At 42.1% G+C, this 13,965-nt stretch overlaps 2 protein-coding genes across 2 annotated transcripts; one reads left to right on the top strand and one right to left on the bottom strand.

Moving 5' to 3' along the window:
- Positions 1 to 4,434: 4,434 nt before the first annotated feature.
- LOC109980739 (uncharacterized) lies at positions 4,435 to 8,605 on the bottom strand. Its single transcript, XM_020629238.3, has 19 exons — positions 8,480 to 8,605; positions 8,338 to 8,393; positions 8,173 to 8,262; positions 7,926 to 8,053; positions 7,708 to 7,845; positions 7,567 to 7,638; positions 7,279 to 7,443; positions 7,087 to 7,183; positions 6,792 to 7,009; positions 6,553 to 6,703; positions 6,278 to 6,486; positions 6,062 to 6,176; positions 5,780 to 5,985; positions 5,580 to 5,697; positions 5,327 to 5,499; positions 5,158 to 5,252; positions 4,957 to 5,075; positions 4,631 to 4,784; positions 4,435 to 4,563 (listed from the first exon to the last, which is right to left on the bottom strand). Exons 1-19 carry the CDS (start codon positions 8,500 to 8,502, stop codon positions 4,557 to 4,559), a joined length of 2,334 nt encoding a protein of 777 aa, XP_020484894.2. The 5' UTR covers positions 8,503 to 8,605; the 3' UTR covers positions 4,435 to 4,556.
- A 189-nt stretch (positions 8,606 to 8,794) lies between these two features.
- LOC109978319 (uncharacterized) lies at positions 8,795 to 13,058 on the top strand. Its single transcript, XM_020627747.3, has 18 exons — positions 8,795 to 8,959; positions 9,045 to 9,100; positions 9,189 to 9,278; positions 9,510 to 9,631; positions 9,738 to 9,878; positions 9,955 to 10,023; positions 10,105 to 10,275; positions 10,358 to 10,454; positions 10,531 to 10,736; positions 10,962 to 11,321; positions 11,412 to 11,532; positions 11,621 to 11,826; positions 11,906 to 12,023; positions 12,096 to 12,268; positions 12,365 to 12,459; positions 12,529 to 12,647; positions 12,736 to 12,888; positions 12,963 to 13,058. The coding sequence occupies exons 1-18, from the start codon at positions 8,937 to 8,939 to the stop codon at positions 12,980 to 12,982; spliced, it is 2,340 nt and encodes a 779-aa protein (XP_020483403.2). The 5' UTR covers positions 8,795 to 8,936; the 3' UTR covers positions 12,983 to 13,058.
- The last annotated feature ends 907 nt before the right edge of the window (positions 13,059 to 13,965 follow it).

Below are 13,965 nucleotides of genomic sequence, written 5' to 3'. Positions count from 1 at the left end.
TGGGCAATAGGACAGACAAACTTGACGTGTTTATCCGGCACCAGTGGGAATACCGCGAGTGCAGTATTATGTGCTTCACGGAGACATGGCTGCCTTCGGACATTCCGGATCACAGCGTGGCGGTACCTGGCTTAAGGACTTTTCGTGCTGACAGGGACGTTAAAATAGATGGCGTAACCCTGGCCATGTTAGTGTGAAGGAACGTCTCTGCAGCCCGGACCATTACTGGGGACTGTAATCATGTAAAAATGGACAAAACACTACCCACTTTTCATCAATATGTTAACTGTCCAACTAGAGAAAATAAAACACTGGACCTTCTGTTTGCTAACATTAAGGAAGCATACATACACACACGAGAGCAACGAGACACTGCAGGACTGTTTTTAGTCCACAGACTGGGATGTACTCTGCGAGCCACATGGTGAGGACATTAACAGCATGACTGACTGCGTCACAGAATACATTAAATTATGTGAAAACACTGCTTTACCGGCCCGGACTGTACGCTATTGTCCTAACAACAAACCTTGGATCACCAGTGACCTGAAAGCCCTTCTCAACAAAAAGAAACAAGCCTTCAGGTCCAGAAACAGGGAGGAGCTGAGGAGGATACAGCATGATCTGAGGGAGTGCAAGGACTCATACAGGAGAAAGCTGGAGGCCAAACTCCATCAGAACAATGTGAGGGATGTGTGGACAGGAATGAGGGAAATCATTGGTTTCAAGTGGAGAGAAAGGCAGCCTGGAGAGGGCGAAGGAGCTAAATCTGTTCTTCAACCGGTTTAGTTCACAGCCTTCAGCTGCCTCTCACACGTCAAACAACACCCATGTCCTTCACACATCCCAGCCTCCCTTTGTATTTTCCCCCCATGGTGAACTCTTTGGACTGTGGCCCTGCACCACAGGAGTGCACTTCCCCCTCTGAGGTGAAATGCTCCACCCCCCCCTTGACTCTAATAACTGGCCAGGTTATGAGACAGCTGGAGAAACTACACATTAGCAAGGCTCCAGGCCCTGATGGCATCAGCCCAAGGGTTCTGAAGACCTGCGCCAGCCAGCTATCTGAGATTCTGGTACACCTCTTCAACCTGAATCTGAGCCAGGAGAAGATATTGGTGCTGTGGAAAACGTCCTGCTTGGTCCCGGTCCCAAAGAAGACTTGAGGACTATCGACCAGTGGAGGATGGGTGTGGACTCGTCCATCATCTCCTGGATTACTGACTACCTGACAGACCACAGTTTGTCCAACTTGGCAGTGTTCAGTCTGGAATGGTGGAGAGTAGTACAGGAACTCCACAGGGGACTGTGCTGTCTCCTTTCATTTTGACCTTGTACAACTCCAGGTCATGCCACTTGCAGAAGTTTTCTGATGACTCTGCGGTGGTTGGGTGTATAAGTGATGGGCAAGAGGGCGAGTATAGAGAGCTGGTGGATAACTTTGTGGAGTGGACAGGAAGAAATTGCCTCATTCTGAACTTGGATAAAACCAGGGATATAGTGATCAACTTCAGAAGGAAGAAGACAGAGCCACCACCGCTGTGCATCCTGGGAGAGGCTGTGTCTGTGGTGGAGGAGTAAGAGTACCTGGGTGTCAACAACAAACTGAACTGGAAGGCCAACACTCAGGCTGTGTACAAGAAGGGGATGAGCTGACTCTACTTTCTGAGGAAGCTGAGATCCTTCAACGTGTGCAGCAAGATGTTGGAGATTTTCTATCAGTCAGTTGTGGTCTGCTGGGGGAACAGCATTGGAGCTGGTGACACTAAGAGACTGGACAAACTCATCAAGAAGGCCTGCTCTGTGACAGGCTGCAAGCTGGACTCTTTTGTAGTGGTGACAGAGAGGAGGACTCTTAACAAACTGTTATCCATTATGGATAATGCTGATTACCCTCTGCACACCCTACTGGACAAACAGCAGAGCAGCTTCTCCAACAGACTGATCCAACTCTGCTGTCACAAGGACAGATACAGGAAATCACTCTAACCGAAGGCCATAACTCTGTACAACAGCTAACCTCATGCGAGCAGAGAACTGTCATGATAATCTGTCTCTCCATACTGTAATCTGTTCTGCACATGTTAAATCTACAAATTATCCCTGCACTCAAGTTCACTGAATTTGTCTGTCTACTCACTGTTATATTGAATAGTTTCTTATGATGTCTACACTCATGCATTTTAACTTAGGGCACTGTGCAATCAGTGATACATATGTCAATACTGTCCATTTACATTTATCTCCAGCAAAGTATGTTGTATTTAATATTTTCATTTTTAAGACTAGTAATGCTGAGTTAAATCCTGGTTGTATATATTCACATTCTTAGTTTTTATATTTTTAGTGCTTATTCACTTTGTATTTATTATATTGTGTTTGGACAACCTGCTGCCGTAACGCCACAATTTCCCAGTTTGGGATCAATAAAGTAATTCTATTCTATTATCAAAGTTAAAAATGGATTGCAAGATTTGAAGAATTGCACAAATATGTTAAGTCATTGCGACTTTGAAAAAGTGCAAGAGACCCCAATATTTGTGTCTAACAGCTATTTAAAGCCACAGTTCAGTGCACTGAACTTGTATGTTATTGTGATACAGGTTGTGAGACGGTGCATAATACCCCAAAGAGGCAAGTGCTGCAGCCAAGCTGAATGCAAGTCTGACTTCGTTGCCTCTTTGCATTTACATACAGGTGGGTTTATTGTCCTCAAAACCACATGCATGGACATTAGTATGATGGTTAAGAGTGTTGTTATTTTTATTTCAGTAAAGTACAATGTTTGAAGTCAACTATTTTTACAGTTGAGTGAAAAGTTAAGACATACACTAGCATGTGGAAAAGCTGAGACACATTAAAGGGGTTGGTTTTATTTTGCTAAGGAGTCAAATCATACAGAGAGCTAATTTAAATAGTTCTTATGTGTCTGTTTCTTGTTGACTTAAAGAGTTGTGTGAATGAGATATTTGAGACAAGTAGGGTAATATGAATAAGGAAAATCTGGAGCTACTCAGGTTAACATTGTTTAATGTGTAAGCCTAATGCAATGTAAAATTAGTTAGAGATGCATGTTTAATATGTAAAGGAATTGGAGAAGAAATGCTGCAGCTGAGCTGAACACAAGTCTAACTTTGCATACAGACACTGCAGGGTACTGTTGCATTGAACCCACCAACCTGTCAATCAGGTCAACTACTAGCCTCATTGTGAATAATGCTTGTTTACCATCATGGATGGGTTATCAAAAATTCGCCCACCTGTATAGTGTGCCAATCGAAACATGAGCTAATTGGATTTTTTTTTTCTTGAGCCAGACTGTTAACATGATTGTTTGCTGTAGAAGAAGCTGGTGTTTTGAATGGGTATTTATGTGACCAGCCTTACGCAGACACTGAAACTGCAGGATTTAACATTTCCTCATTGGCTTCATTATTCAGAGGTTGCTGCTTGATCGATAACAAACAGCAATGTCCAGCTCTTTTTAATGACCGAGGCATTTGATACAGGACTGTCCAAACAAGCAGTCAGCTGGAGTGACTAATTCAGTCAGAATCAAATGTGTGTGGGCAGAGGGTTGTGTCTCATTCATGAGTTATTTTGACCTGTGTTTTTGAATGCCCATTCAAATGTTAACACGGTACGGCTCGACACCCACTCAAGACCAGAATCTCTCCCAGTTACAGCTTGATTTAATGAAGTAATTCTGTTTTCAAATGCAATAAGCCACTGAATCTGCCTTCATTATTCACTTGATTGAGTCCAACTACTGTACACAATTACTGGACTGTATAGACATCTTGGTATTTGTCAATGAATCCTTTTCCTCCTTGCATCCAGCAGTTGGTAAAAAGGTTTTGATTGAAATTAGGTTTATAATTCTGAGTAAAGACTAGCTGCTGCTGTCACCTTTGTCTGTTTGACATCTTACACATGTACACCTTGTCTCAAATGCTCTGGACACTGCATCATGGAGCTTTGATGTTCATCACTTTAAAGCCTTCTTACATCAGTTTGCTGTACGTGCATGTGGCGTGGCCTTTGTCCCTATGTTGACTTAACTCTGGTTTCATTTACAAATCCATTTTAGGTCTGCTTCCTTTGTACCTCCTCCAGACTACAGGGACTTGCGCAAGGTCCCAGGATTGTTTTTCTGTTCCGAAGGTCAGAATTGAACTGTTCAAAGACATTTATAGTCCCAGTAAAGCCATACCAGATATTGGACTTGGACTTTTTTTTAAATAACTTTACTAGTTTCAAGATATCTGTAGTGTTTCTAGCTAATTATGCCAATGAAATTAACTGTAGGTCAGTAACAGGGTATGTTGTAACCAAAAAGGAATTTAAATCTACAGGCATAACTTCATACTTGTTAAAATCTGCAATTAAAATCTGGAGGATACTTTTAGAGTTGCAGCAACTACTGTACACCAAAGAGGACAATCTGCTGTTTTTTTTTTTTTTTTTTTTTTAAAGACAACTATTTATTATTTTTTGCATTTAAAATACATTAATTCTGTCAAAGTACAGCAGTCACTTTGACTTATCCAGATCCTCTAGTTCCTGTTAGAGAAATCAGAATTAGCTAGGATATCTTAACATGCAAGATCTTCAATCTTACAATACATACCTCTTTTTAGAAACATAGTTCAGAAAGCTGGACACTTTCTCCTTAGCTGCAGGATGGTAAGCTGGTCGTCTGGAGACAGGTTTTCTGAAGCGTTTGGTAGTCGACACTGGTGTTTGAATCACAGTTATGGGCTCCTTGGTAGGATCCATTAGATCTAGCATAAAACCAAATAAACAGTCAGTATTTGATAAGCCGAAGTTGTGGGTTATTTGTTTAACTGACGAACCACCAGGGACGATAGTTGATTTTGGTGAATTTAGTCCCTTTATAAGTTCTATTTTAAATCAAATCACCCCAGTGTAGCACCGTGCTTGCAAACCACCTACCTCCAGTGGCGTGTGTGGAATGCACGATACGCCCAACACCTTCTGTGTCAGACTCAAACCTGTGCACAGAGAAGAGGCGATGTAGTCCAGCCAGAGGATATGTGCACTGCATTGTCACCCTGCAAGACAAAAGCAAAGAGTTTGTATTAATGAGTGGTTTAGATTTGAAAGAGTCAAAGTTGTTTGGGTTTAAAAACACACCTGTCAATTTCATTGCCCGAGTCCGCTGGATTTCTCAGCGCACCCAACTTCTTGCTGACGATCTTGTTTTCATAAGTCACGTATTCCTTGCCAAGCTTGAGAAACAAGATAAACAGATATTTAGATACATTACAATATTGCAACAGGGCTAATAAGAACGCAGCAGTACCTGGACTGTGGATCCACAGCTGTTTAGTGGGAAAGAGAAAAGAGCCCTGGTGTCATCAGTCTCTTTGGGTCCACAGTTTTTGGCAATGAGATTTGTTCTCGCAGGAACTCCTCCACTCGGGATGGCCAGAGACAAGTTGGCCACCACAGTCATCCGCCCATCAGTTGAACACACTGCAGAAATATGTGTATGAGTCATCTAACCTGAATGCAAGATCCCAGCCATGACACAGTAAAGTACAAGATATTCTTACTGATGAATTCATTGGTAGTGAAAGGACAAGTCTTGACAGTGGAGCTCAGGACTGTAGATGTTTCATGATCCCTTAGTCGGATCTCAAAAGTACCGAAGAAGCCCTTCAGAGTAATATCCTGTAAAACAAATGCAGCTTAGTAACTGATCAAGACAACTCGGTACCTAGATGTTTCCAATGAGTGCTATTCCTCATCTCACCTTGTACTTGTAACCCTGAGTGAAGAGCGGGACCTCGAGCAGCAGACTCTGGCTGTTATTGCTCATGATGTAGCCGTGCTGAGCCACCAGCTCTGGGGTCAGAGGGTCTGAGCCGATAGTGATCTCCCACAGGTAGTCATAAGGCCGGTAGTCCAGTCTAAAGCTGATCCCAGACTCAGAACATACGGCATCGAAATCTGGAGGAGCTGTGAAATACAAGTCAATGGGTATCTTCATATACATACGAACAGATTCATTCTTAAAATGACTTTAGAGACTTACAGACATCCACCAACACCATGACTGTTTCAAGGTGGTAGAAAGGCTCGTTTTCAGGCAGCACAGTCAGAGTGTAGTTGATGTCCACCTTGTACTGCATCAGTGCATCTTTGGAAAACTGGAATGCAGAAAATATGAACTCCGACACCAACCAGGAAGATGTATGAAGACGTCAATGAACAATTTTTTATATATATATATATATAGAGTCCTTTTTACCTGCCGTGTGACAAGAGGATCATCAAAAGGCACCTTCAGAGTGTAGCCATGAGTGTTGTTAACATGAAAAACTTCTGCAATTGTGAGGCTGCTATCATTTGTAAAGGGAACTGGGAATTCTTGCCCCTTCAAATGAACCGCCATCAACTCAACATCGTCAGGGACATCTCCGAGGTAGACTGTGAAGGTGTGCTCCTCAAGAACTGTTCCTGGAATTTAAATCTAGTTAGATTAACATCACAGTAATGAGATGAATGTTGGGTTATTTGACCTACGGTCTTCTGTGAAAAGAGGGCGTGGCAGCAGGGGAGTGGCCAGTGTCCTGTGACAGCGAAGTCTGGTTTCCAAGTGATCCTCATCCACAAAGTACAAGTCCAAGTACAGATCAAACATGTAGTATTCAAAGAGGCCATCAGACACAGAACTCTGCAACAGATGTGAAGGTATATAATCACTTTTCAAAGACTCTGATCCCGTGTTTGGTTGCATCAACTACATTTAATTGATTCCAGACCTTCCTGGTTCCTCCTTCAGCATTGTAGGGGATGCTGATCTGCACCATGTTGTCATGCTTCTCCACAATGTAGCCCCTCTCCTCTGCAACCGGCTGCTCGACAAGTTCACCATTGGCACCAAGATTTATTTGCAGCTCATGTACACCAGATACCAGTGGGTGCAGCACCTCGGGAATCTCCCACATCATGTAGCCATTGTTGTCATACGAGCCCTCACCTGTTGACAATTTACAGCTTACTTGTTAATTGCCTTGAAAATAGCAAGTCTAGTGAATGAGGGATTGCTGTACTGACTCATGGGACAAGCAGCCATCAGGTCAACCATGAGGATGACCCAGCTTTGTCTGGAGAATAGAGTTGCATGGGTGACCTCTACTGGAACACCATTCACCTGGAGAGACAGAGAATCAGAAACTTACTTTAGACTTTTGCTGTCTACAAAGGTGTAGGAAATTTTAATACCATTGAGAAAAGTCAGTAGTTTACCTCAGTGCTGAATGAGTCAGGCTGTCCATACGGTGTACGAAATACAAGCCTTCCATACGTCAAAGCAAATGCATAACCCCGTTTCTGAGCCTCTGTGAGGTTTATGGTTAAGGGCTCACCCCCCTGAAACATCACCTGCCATTCAGATGTGGCTGAAGTATATGCCTAGAAGTAAAATTGAAAGCACAGTAATTTTATGACAGTTATTGTACTCAATGATGCAATGTTAAGATATTTTAGCTACATGTAAATCAGTCAAGTTTTCACAGGTGGTTGTTTCAAACACACAGTTTGGACAGTAGCATCCCAGTAGTCTCTTTTTGTTCCAGTTGGACAGGTCACATCACTCCTCACAGACACCTACAGAGAAGAACGGGTTAATAAGAGTCTATAAAAGTCATTGAAATTTTGTAGTGGAGTTTAGGTTACCTCCATGTAGTTGAGCTCACAGGTAACCTCTCTGGGAGACCAGGGGAGGGATGGAGAACAGGTCTTGTTCAAGGCATAAGTAATCTCCAGTCCTTGATGCATAGCTACCAGATTGAAATTGAATGTGAACACGTCATCCTGAAATCAAACCATATGTCAAATTACAGCTCAAATGGACCAGAGATTTGAAAAATAAAAAAATAAAAGAGTTTCCATACATTGTTGTCAGTGTGACAGCTGAAGTATGAGGCTCGGAGCGCCACACGGTCAGGTGAAGGAAGAACTCTGACAGAGTATCCACACTCTGCAGCATACTGAGTAGTGATGGGATACACACCAGTCTCATCTAGAGGGTAAAAACACAAGTAATGTTCATCCGTCACACCCATCAAAAATAACTTTTATTTAAGGGTCTTTTCCTTTTTTTGTAGAAAAGAAAAAATATATAAGCCATGCAGCCCTTACCAACAGCCTCAAAATGAGGTTCATTTCCAGTGAAGGAGAGATCAACAGCTATCAAGAAGTAACGATCACGACACTCCATATGAAGCACTTCTGCATTAACAAACAAAGTGTCAGCCAAATAAAAGAAAGAACGTATTTTGGGAATAAAAGAACATTTAATCTTACCATCAGGGATTTGATCACATTTTGCAGTTGTCCAGACAGACAGGAGGAAGGTCACACTGTGAGAAAGAAAGCAAATAAGTCACAAAAAGCACACAAAGTAGCAACAATGTCAACCAAGAAATTACCCCCAAAAGCTGTTTACCTGAGGTATAACTTCAAATCCATAGCTACAGATGTGCTGGCAGTGTCTAAAGTACACCTACTAAACTACACCTGCTGATCAACACAAGCTACAGTAACCCAGTAGTTTGGTATATCCAGGCAAACTTGGCAATTTTGGGCAGAGTCTGCTACAACAGTTTTTATATGGCAGTGTACTATTCAGTAACCAATCAGACACCTTCAGGTGTCCCAGCCACAGGTGTAGCTCATTAGCTATCAAGTTAGATTGGAATCAGTTGCAGCAGCTGGAGGTCACACTTCAAGAATGAAAAAAAAAAGACCATAAAAGCTGATGCACGCAGGCCACAACACCTCGTGGTTCCAGTTTTGCCAGGATTCACCAAGCAAGGAGTTCACTTTGGCTTGTTTTTGTGTTAGCAGGTGTAGTTTGCTAGCAATTTAAGCTAGCTTTAGACACTGCCTACACATCAGTGGCTATGGATCTTGGGTTTTGTCTCAGGTAATTGGTTTTAGTGGTTATTTACAAGCTGTTTAGTTTTACTTCTTGACATTTTAATGCAAGCAATTTCCTTTTTGTCTTACAGACTGGCCTTTTTCCTCTCTGTGTGGTCATCTGCACAATGTGAAGACATTCCCAATGGTAATTGAAATATTGGACCATTGACCTGTATGAGGAGATATCAATTTATTATTTACAGTAACTTAAAAATAAACTTGTTTTCATGCAGGAGTTCTTCATATGGAGTGTCATGATCGTTACTTCATGATAGCTGTTGATCTCTCCTTCATTGGGGAGGAACCTCACTTTGAGGCTGTTGGTTAGTGCTTCAGATTAATCTTGTCAAGTTGATGGTTTTGGTTGAAAAGTATCTTAAAGCACAGCCTGGTTATCTTGTTTTCTTGGGAACGACGCTTTCTAAGCATGTTTTTCTTTCAATATGTAAGTTATGTACCCTTCAATGAAGCATCTAGTCTACTTAATCACCTGTGGTCTCAGAACTGACATGTAGAGGGATTAAAATGCATTTCTGCTGTATTATCTCTTGCAGATGAATCAGGTGTGTACTTGCTCAACGAGACATACTCCGCAGAGTGTGGCTACACTGTCCTCCCTCTAGGAGACCGTGTGGTGCTCCGAGCCTCGTACTTCAGCTGTCACACTCACAACACAGTAAATGGAAAAATTAAAACTAAACAATTATTAAAACTACATAAACCCTAACCTCCCCATAGTGAGTAGGTGTGGCTTCCCATCACATCTTCACTTTGCTTTTCAGGATGATGAGGCGTTCACATTCAATTTCAACTTGATTTCAACCCAAGAGGGACAAGCGGTCACCTACGCCTTGACCAAGACCTGTTCTCCCTCCCTCCCCTGGTCTCCCAGAGAGGTTACGTGTGAGCTCAACTACATGGAGGTGAGCCTTCTTGCACCTGAAGAGTACTACTCAAATTAATGGGGAAAGTGATACAATATTTATGACTGCTCTGCAGGTTTCTGTGAGGAGTGAAGTCAGCTGCCCATCCGGGACGATGAAGGATAACTGGGATGCTCTCAAACATGTATGCTTTAAATGTTTTGATAAATCTATACATGCTGCACTATCAAGCACCACATTTCAAAGTCCCTATTTATCTTTGCAGGCTCACAGCACCACCTCCTCAGACTGGCAGGTGATGTTTCACACAGAGAATGAGCAAAGCCCTCCCATGAACCTCTTTGAAGCTCGTACGCATGGCTACGTGTTTGACTTGACATATGGAAGGCTTGTATTTCGTACGCCATATGGACAACCTGACGCATTCAGCACGGAGGTAATCCCCTGATGCACTTTTTTTCTTTGTTTTGTATTTCAAAGATTCGATAAAGAGGGGTTTTATTCTGAGTCTCTCACAGGTGAATGGTGTTCCAGTAGAGGTTGTCCATGCAACTATATTCTCCAGACAAAGCTGGGTCGTCCTCATGGTTGACCTGGTGGCGGCGTGCTCCATGCGTTAGTATATCAATCCGTTCTGTTGCCATTCACTTAAATTTTCAGTGTCAAGCTGAAACATCGTCTCTCCCAACAGATGATGGCTCATATGACCGTGGCTACATAATATGGAAGTCCTCAGAGGTGCTGTACCCAAGTACTGAGAGCACACAGCTCAATATTGGACTAAATGGTGATCTTGTTGAGAGTTCGGTTTCACAGGAGAGGGGCTATGTTGTGGAGAAGCACAACAACACAATGCAGATCAGAATCCCCCACGATGCTGAAGGAGTACACAGAAAGGTCAGGAGATGCAAAACGAGAAGATTTCTCTAAATGGAGAACTAGGTTTGATTAAATGACTCAAAGATATTCTTAAATGGGCCAATGGGTTTGAACTTAATCAACAGCAGACCCTGGATGTTGTTTGAAAGATTCTTCTGATACACTGAGAATTGTTTAATGTGGGGCCAAAAAGTGTACATAGTGCATTGAAGAGTGCGCATAATCTGCATTTGTCTATTACAGAGCTTTGTTTCTGAAGAGCTTCATGAGTTCTACATCTTCCATCTGTACTTGGAGCAAACCCTGGTGGATGAGGATCTTGTGGAGACCAGGCTCAGGTTCTTCAGGACACTGTCCACTCCCCTACTGCCACGCCCTGTTGTCACTGAAAACCAAACGCTTCTCGAGGAGCTCACCTTCACGGTCTACCTCGGAGAACTCCCTGAAGACGTTGCGTTGGTGGCGGTTCACTTGAACGGCGAAGAATTTACCGTACCATTTTCCAATCTAAGCGGCCACACGATTACAAAAGTTTTTCATCCGAACAACACTCATGGCTACACTCTGAAGGTGCCTTTTGATGACCCTGTTGTCACACGGCAGGTAAAAGGTCTTTTTTAAAGAATGACTGTACTTAGAAACTTTTGCACCATGACATTGCTGTCTGACCTCACTCATGTTTTTTCCTCTTAGTTCTCTAGAGAAGATGCAGTTCTTCAGTACAGACTGGACATCAACTACACACTGTCTGTCCTGCCTGAAAATAACACTTTCTACCACCTTGTATCTATTGAGGCAACTTTCACTGACATCTGTAAGTTCTTGCATTTGGAAAACTTGTATAGGAAATATACACTTATTTGTTTTGGCGCTAAACGAATGTATTGACTTTCACTTCACAGCTCCTCCAGTCTCTGACGCTGTCTGTTCTGAGTCTGGGATCAGCTTCAAACTGGACCACCGGCCTTATGACTACCTGTGGGAGATCACCATCGGCTCGGACCCGCTGACATCAGAGCTGGCGGCCCAGCACGGCTACATCATGAGCAATAACAGCCAGAGTCTGCTGCTCGAGGTGCCGCTCTATGCTCACGGTTATGAATACAAGGTAAGCTGAAGAGTATGACTAATTTGAAACTACTCTTGTTGACTTGTGGATCAATTGCTAATCTGCCTTTGTTTTACAGGATCTTACTCTGAAGGGCTTCTTTGGCACTTTTGAGATCCTGGTGAGGGATCGTAAAACTTCTGAAGTCCAGAGCTCCACTGTCAAGACTTGTCCCTTCACTACCACTGAATTTATTTGTAAGAACATATTATAATTCACTTTAAGAGCCTGCTTGGTTTTGAATAAAGTGCTAAAACATCTTTCTGCAGTGTGTTCAACTGATGGGAGGATGACTGTGGTGGCCGATGTGTCTCTGGCCATCCCGAGTGGAGGAGTTCCTGCAAGAACAAACGCCATCGACAAATACTGTGGACCCAAAGAGACTGACGACACCAGGGCTCTTTTCTCTTTCCCACTTAATGGCTGTGGAACCAGAGTTGAGGTACTGCTGCTTTCTCATCCTGAAACATCCTTCCACATGAAATTTTAAACTTGTCTGTATTTGGCCTCACATTGTTTTCTTGTTTTTCCCCTTCAGCTTGGCAGGGATAACGTGACCTATCAGAATGAGATTTTCTACTCACCGAAGAAACTCAACATGAACAAAGCAGCTTCTGCTAATGTCACAGAGAGGTCTGTATTGACTAATTTGCCAAATCAGCTTCTTTTCTTCTACTTTTTATTTTTCATGTCGTCTTGCAGGGTGGTGATCCAGTGCACATATCCTCTGGCTGGTCTGCGTCGCCTCTTCACAGTCTACAGATTTGAGTCTGACAGTGAGGGTGTCGGCAGCATCATTCACACCACGCAGGTTGCCTCAGGTACAGTAGAGGATAATTTGTCAATCATATTCACTATGATTTTTGCGCATTTCTGATCCCCTTCCCCCCCCCCCCCCCACCACTGTAGTTCTTCTGAGTCCCACTAAAGGACCAACTACAGCACTTGTCACCATACCTCCTACCAGAAGACCACCTCCCTCACAGGTTCCTGCTTTCCACCCTCCTGCTCGATATGTTATGGTTTCAATGTTTCACAATCTTGAGAACATCCTCAGAAAAGGTGAGAAACTTGAACTTCAAACTCTGGATTTTTAGGTAAGAGCTCAGAATTAAAAACATGTTTTGTCTTCACAGATGCAGTAGGACAATCTTGATGCTGCTCAGATTTGAAAGGAGTAAAAACATTTTTAAAAATCTGTGAAATTCAATAAAGTGATTTCTCAAAATGTTTGCACTTGTCTGTTCTGTCTATAATGAGATTCAACTTTATTGTCATTACACATATACAAGTACAGAGTAACGAAATGAGGTTTGGCATCTCACCAGAAGTGCAAATAAGCAGAAAGTGCAAGAGTCTGTGCTATGTACAGTAATTGCAAAATTTACAGATGTAGACAAAAAAAGTGAATTATTAGGTAAATCTGGATGGCTGGATTAATGGGATGCAATAAATATAAATAAATGCTATAAGTAATGCTACAAAATAAGTGTGTTTTTAGGCTTATAATATACAGATTAAGGTGCAGTGAGCATGCTATACTAGTTTACAGATAATGTAAAGAATATGAACATACTATAATACAGATGGATGAGAGGTGTGTGTGACCAGGAGGTCCATATAGGTTCCATAGGTGACCATATAGGTTCCCCCATCCATTTTTTTTTTTTTAAATGAGGGGTGGGGGAAATCTACTTTGGTTAACATGGGAAAGCAAATCTTAAATATGATCTGTTGCTACTTTAAAAAAACATTAATTTACATGAATGCATAAACTTAACAGTAGTTTTTTTTTTTTGTAATTCATTTGTGTCCTTTAATATTATCTCTTCAGTTGTGCAGTTAGAATGAAGAGGTTTTACTGAGAAAATGACAAGATACAATTGTATAAAAGTATTCCCCACAAAATATATTGCCAAAAGAAACCATTACACTGTCTCGAACATTTGAGGAAAAAAAGTAAACTATTGCTTCCTTTACATGTATCCCACTGTTTCAACTGGTGAAGTTGGAGTATATAATTACATTAAACACAAGAGGGGAAAGATAAATCTGAAGTGCTACATTCTTAAATTGCAGTAGGATTATGGAAATGGTCAAGTACATAAAATATCCTTCTAGTACCGGGTCACATTGAAC

Source organism: Labrus bergylta, chromosome 22 (genome assembly GCF_963930695.1).
Source record: "Labrus bergylta chromosome 22, fLabBer1.1, whole genome shotgun sequence".
Classification (NCBI taxonomy): Eukaryota; Metazoa; Chordata; class Actinopteri; order Labriformes; family Labridae; genus Labrus; species Labrus bergylta.
This window is presented reverse-complemented; position numbering and strand designations above follow the sequence as displayed.

What these genes read in the sequence shown, in the direction of transcription:
- LOC109980739 (XM_020629238.3), bottom strand. Translation starts at nt 8,502, where the DNA reads ATGGATTTGAAGTTATACCTCAG. An exon ending in GATTTGAAGTTATACCTCAG is followed by an intron (nt 8,394 to 8,479) that starts GTAAACAGCTTT and finishes TCTTTCTCACAG; the next exon opens with TGTGACCTTCCTCCTGTCTG. An exon ending in CACTACCAATGAATTCATCA is followed by an intron (nt 5,500 to 5,579) that starts GTAAGAATATCT and finishes ATATTTCTGCAG; the next exon opens with TGTGTTCAACTGATGGGCGG.
- LOC109978319 (XM_020627747.3), top strand. Translation starts at nt 8,937, where the DNA reads ATGGATCTTGGGTTTTGTCTCAG. An exon ending in ATGTGAAGACATTCCCAATG is followed by an intron (nt 9,101 to 9,188) that starts GTAATTGAAATA and finishes GTTTTCATGCAG; the next exon opens with GAGTTCTTCATATGGAGTGT. An exon ending in CACTACCACTGAATTTATTT is followed by an intron (nt 12,024 to 12,095) that starts GTAAGAACATAT and finishes ATCTTTCTGCAG; the next exon opens with TGTGTTCAACTGATGGGAGG.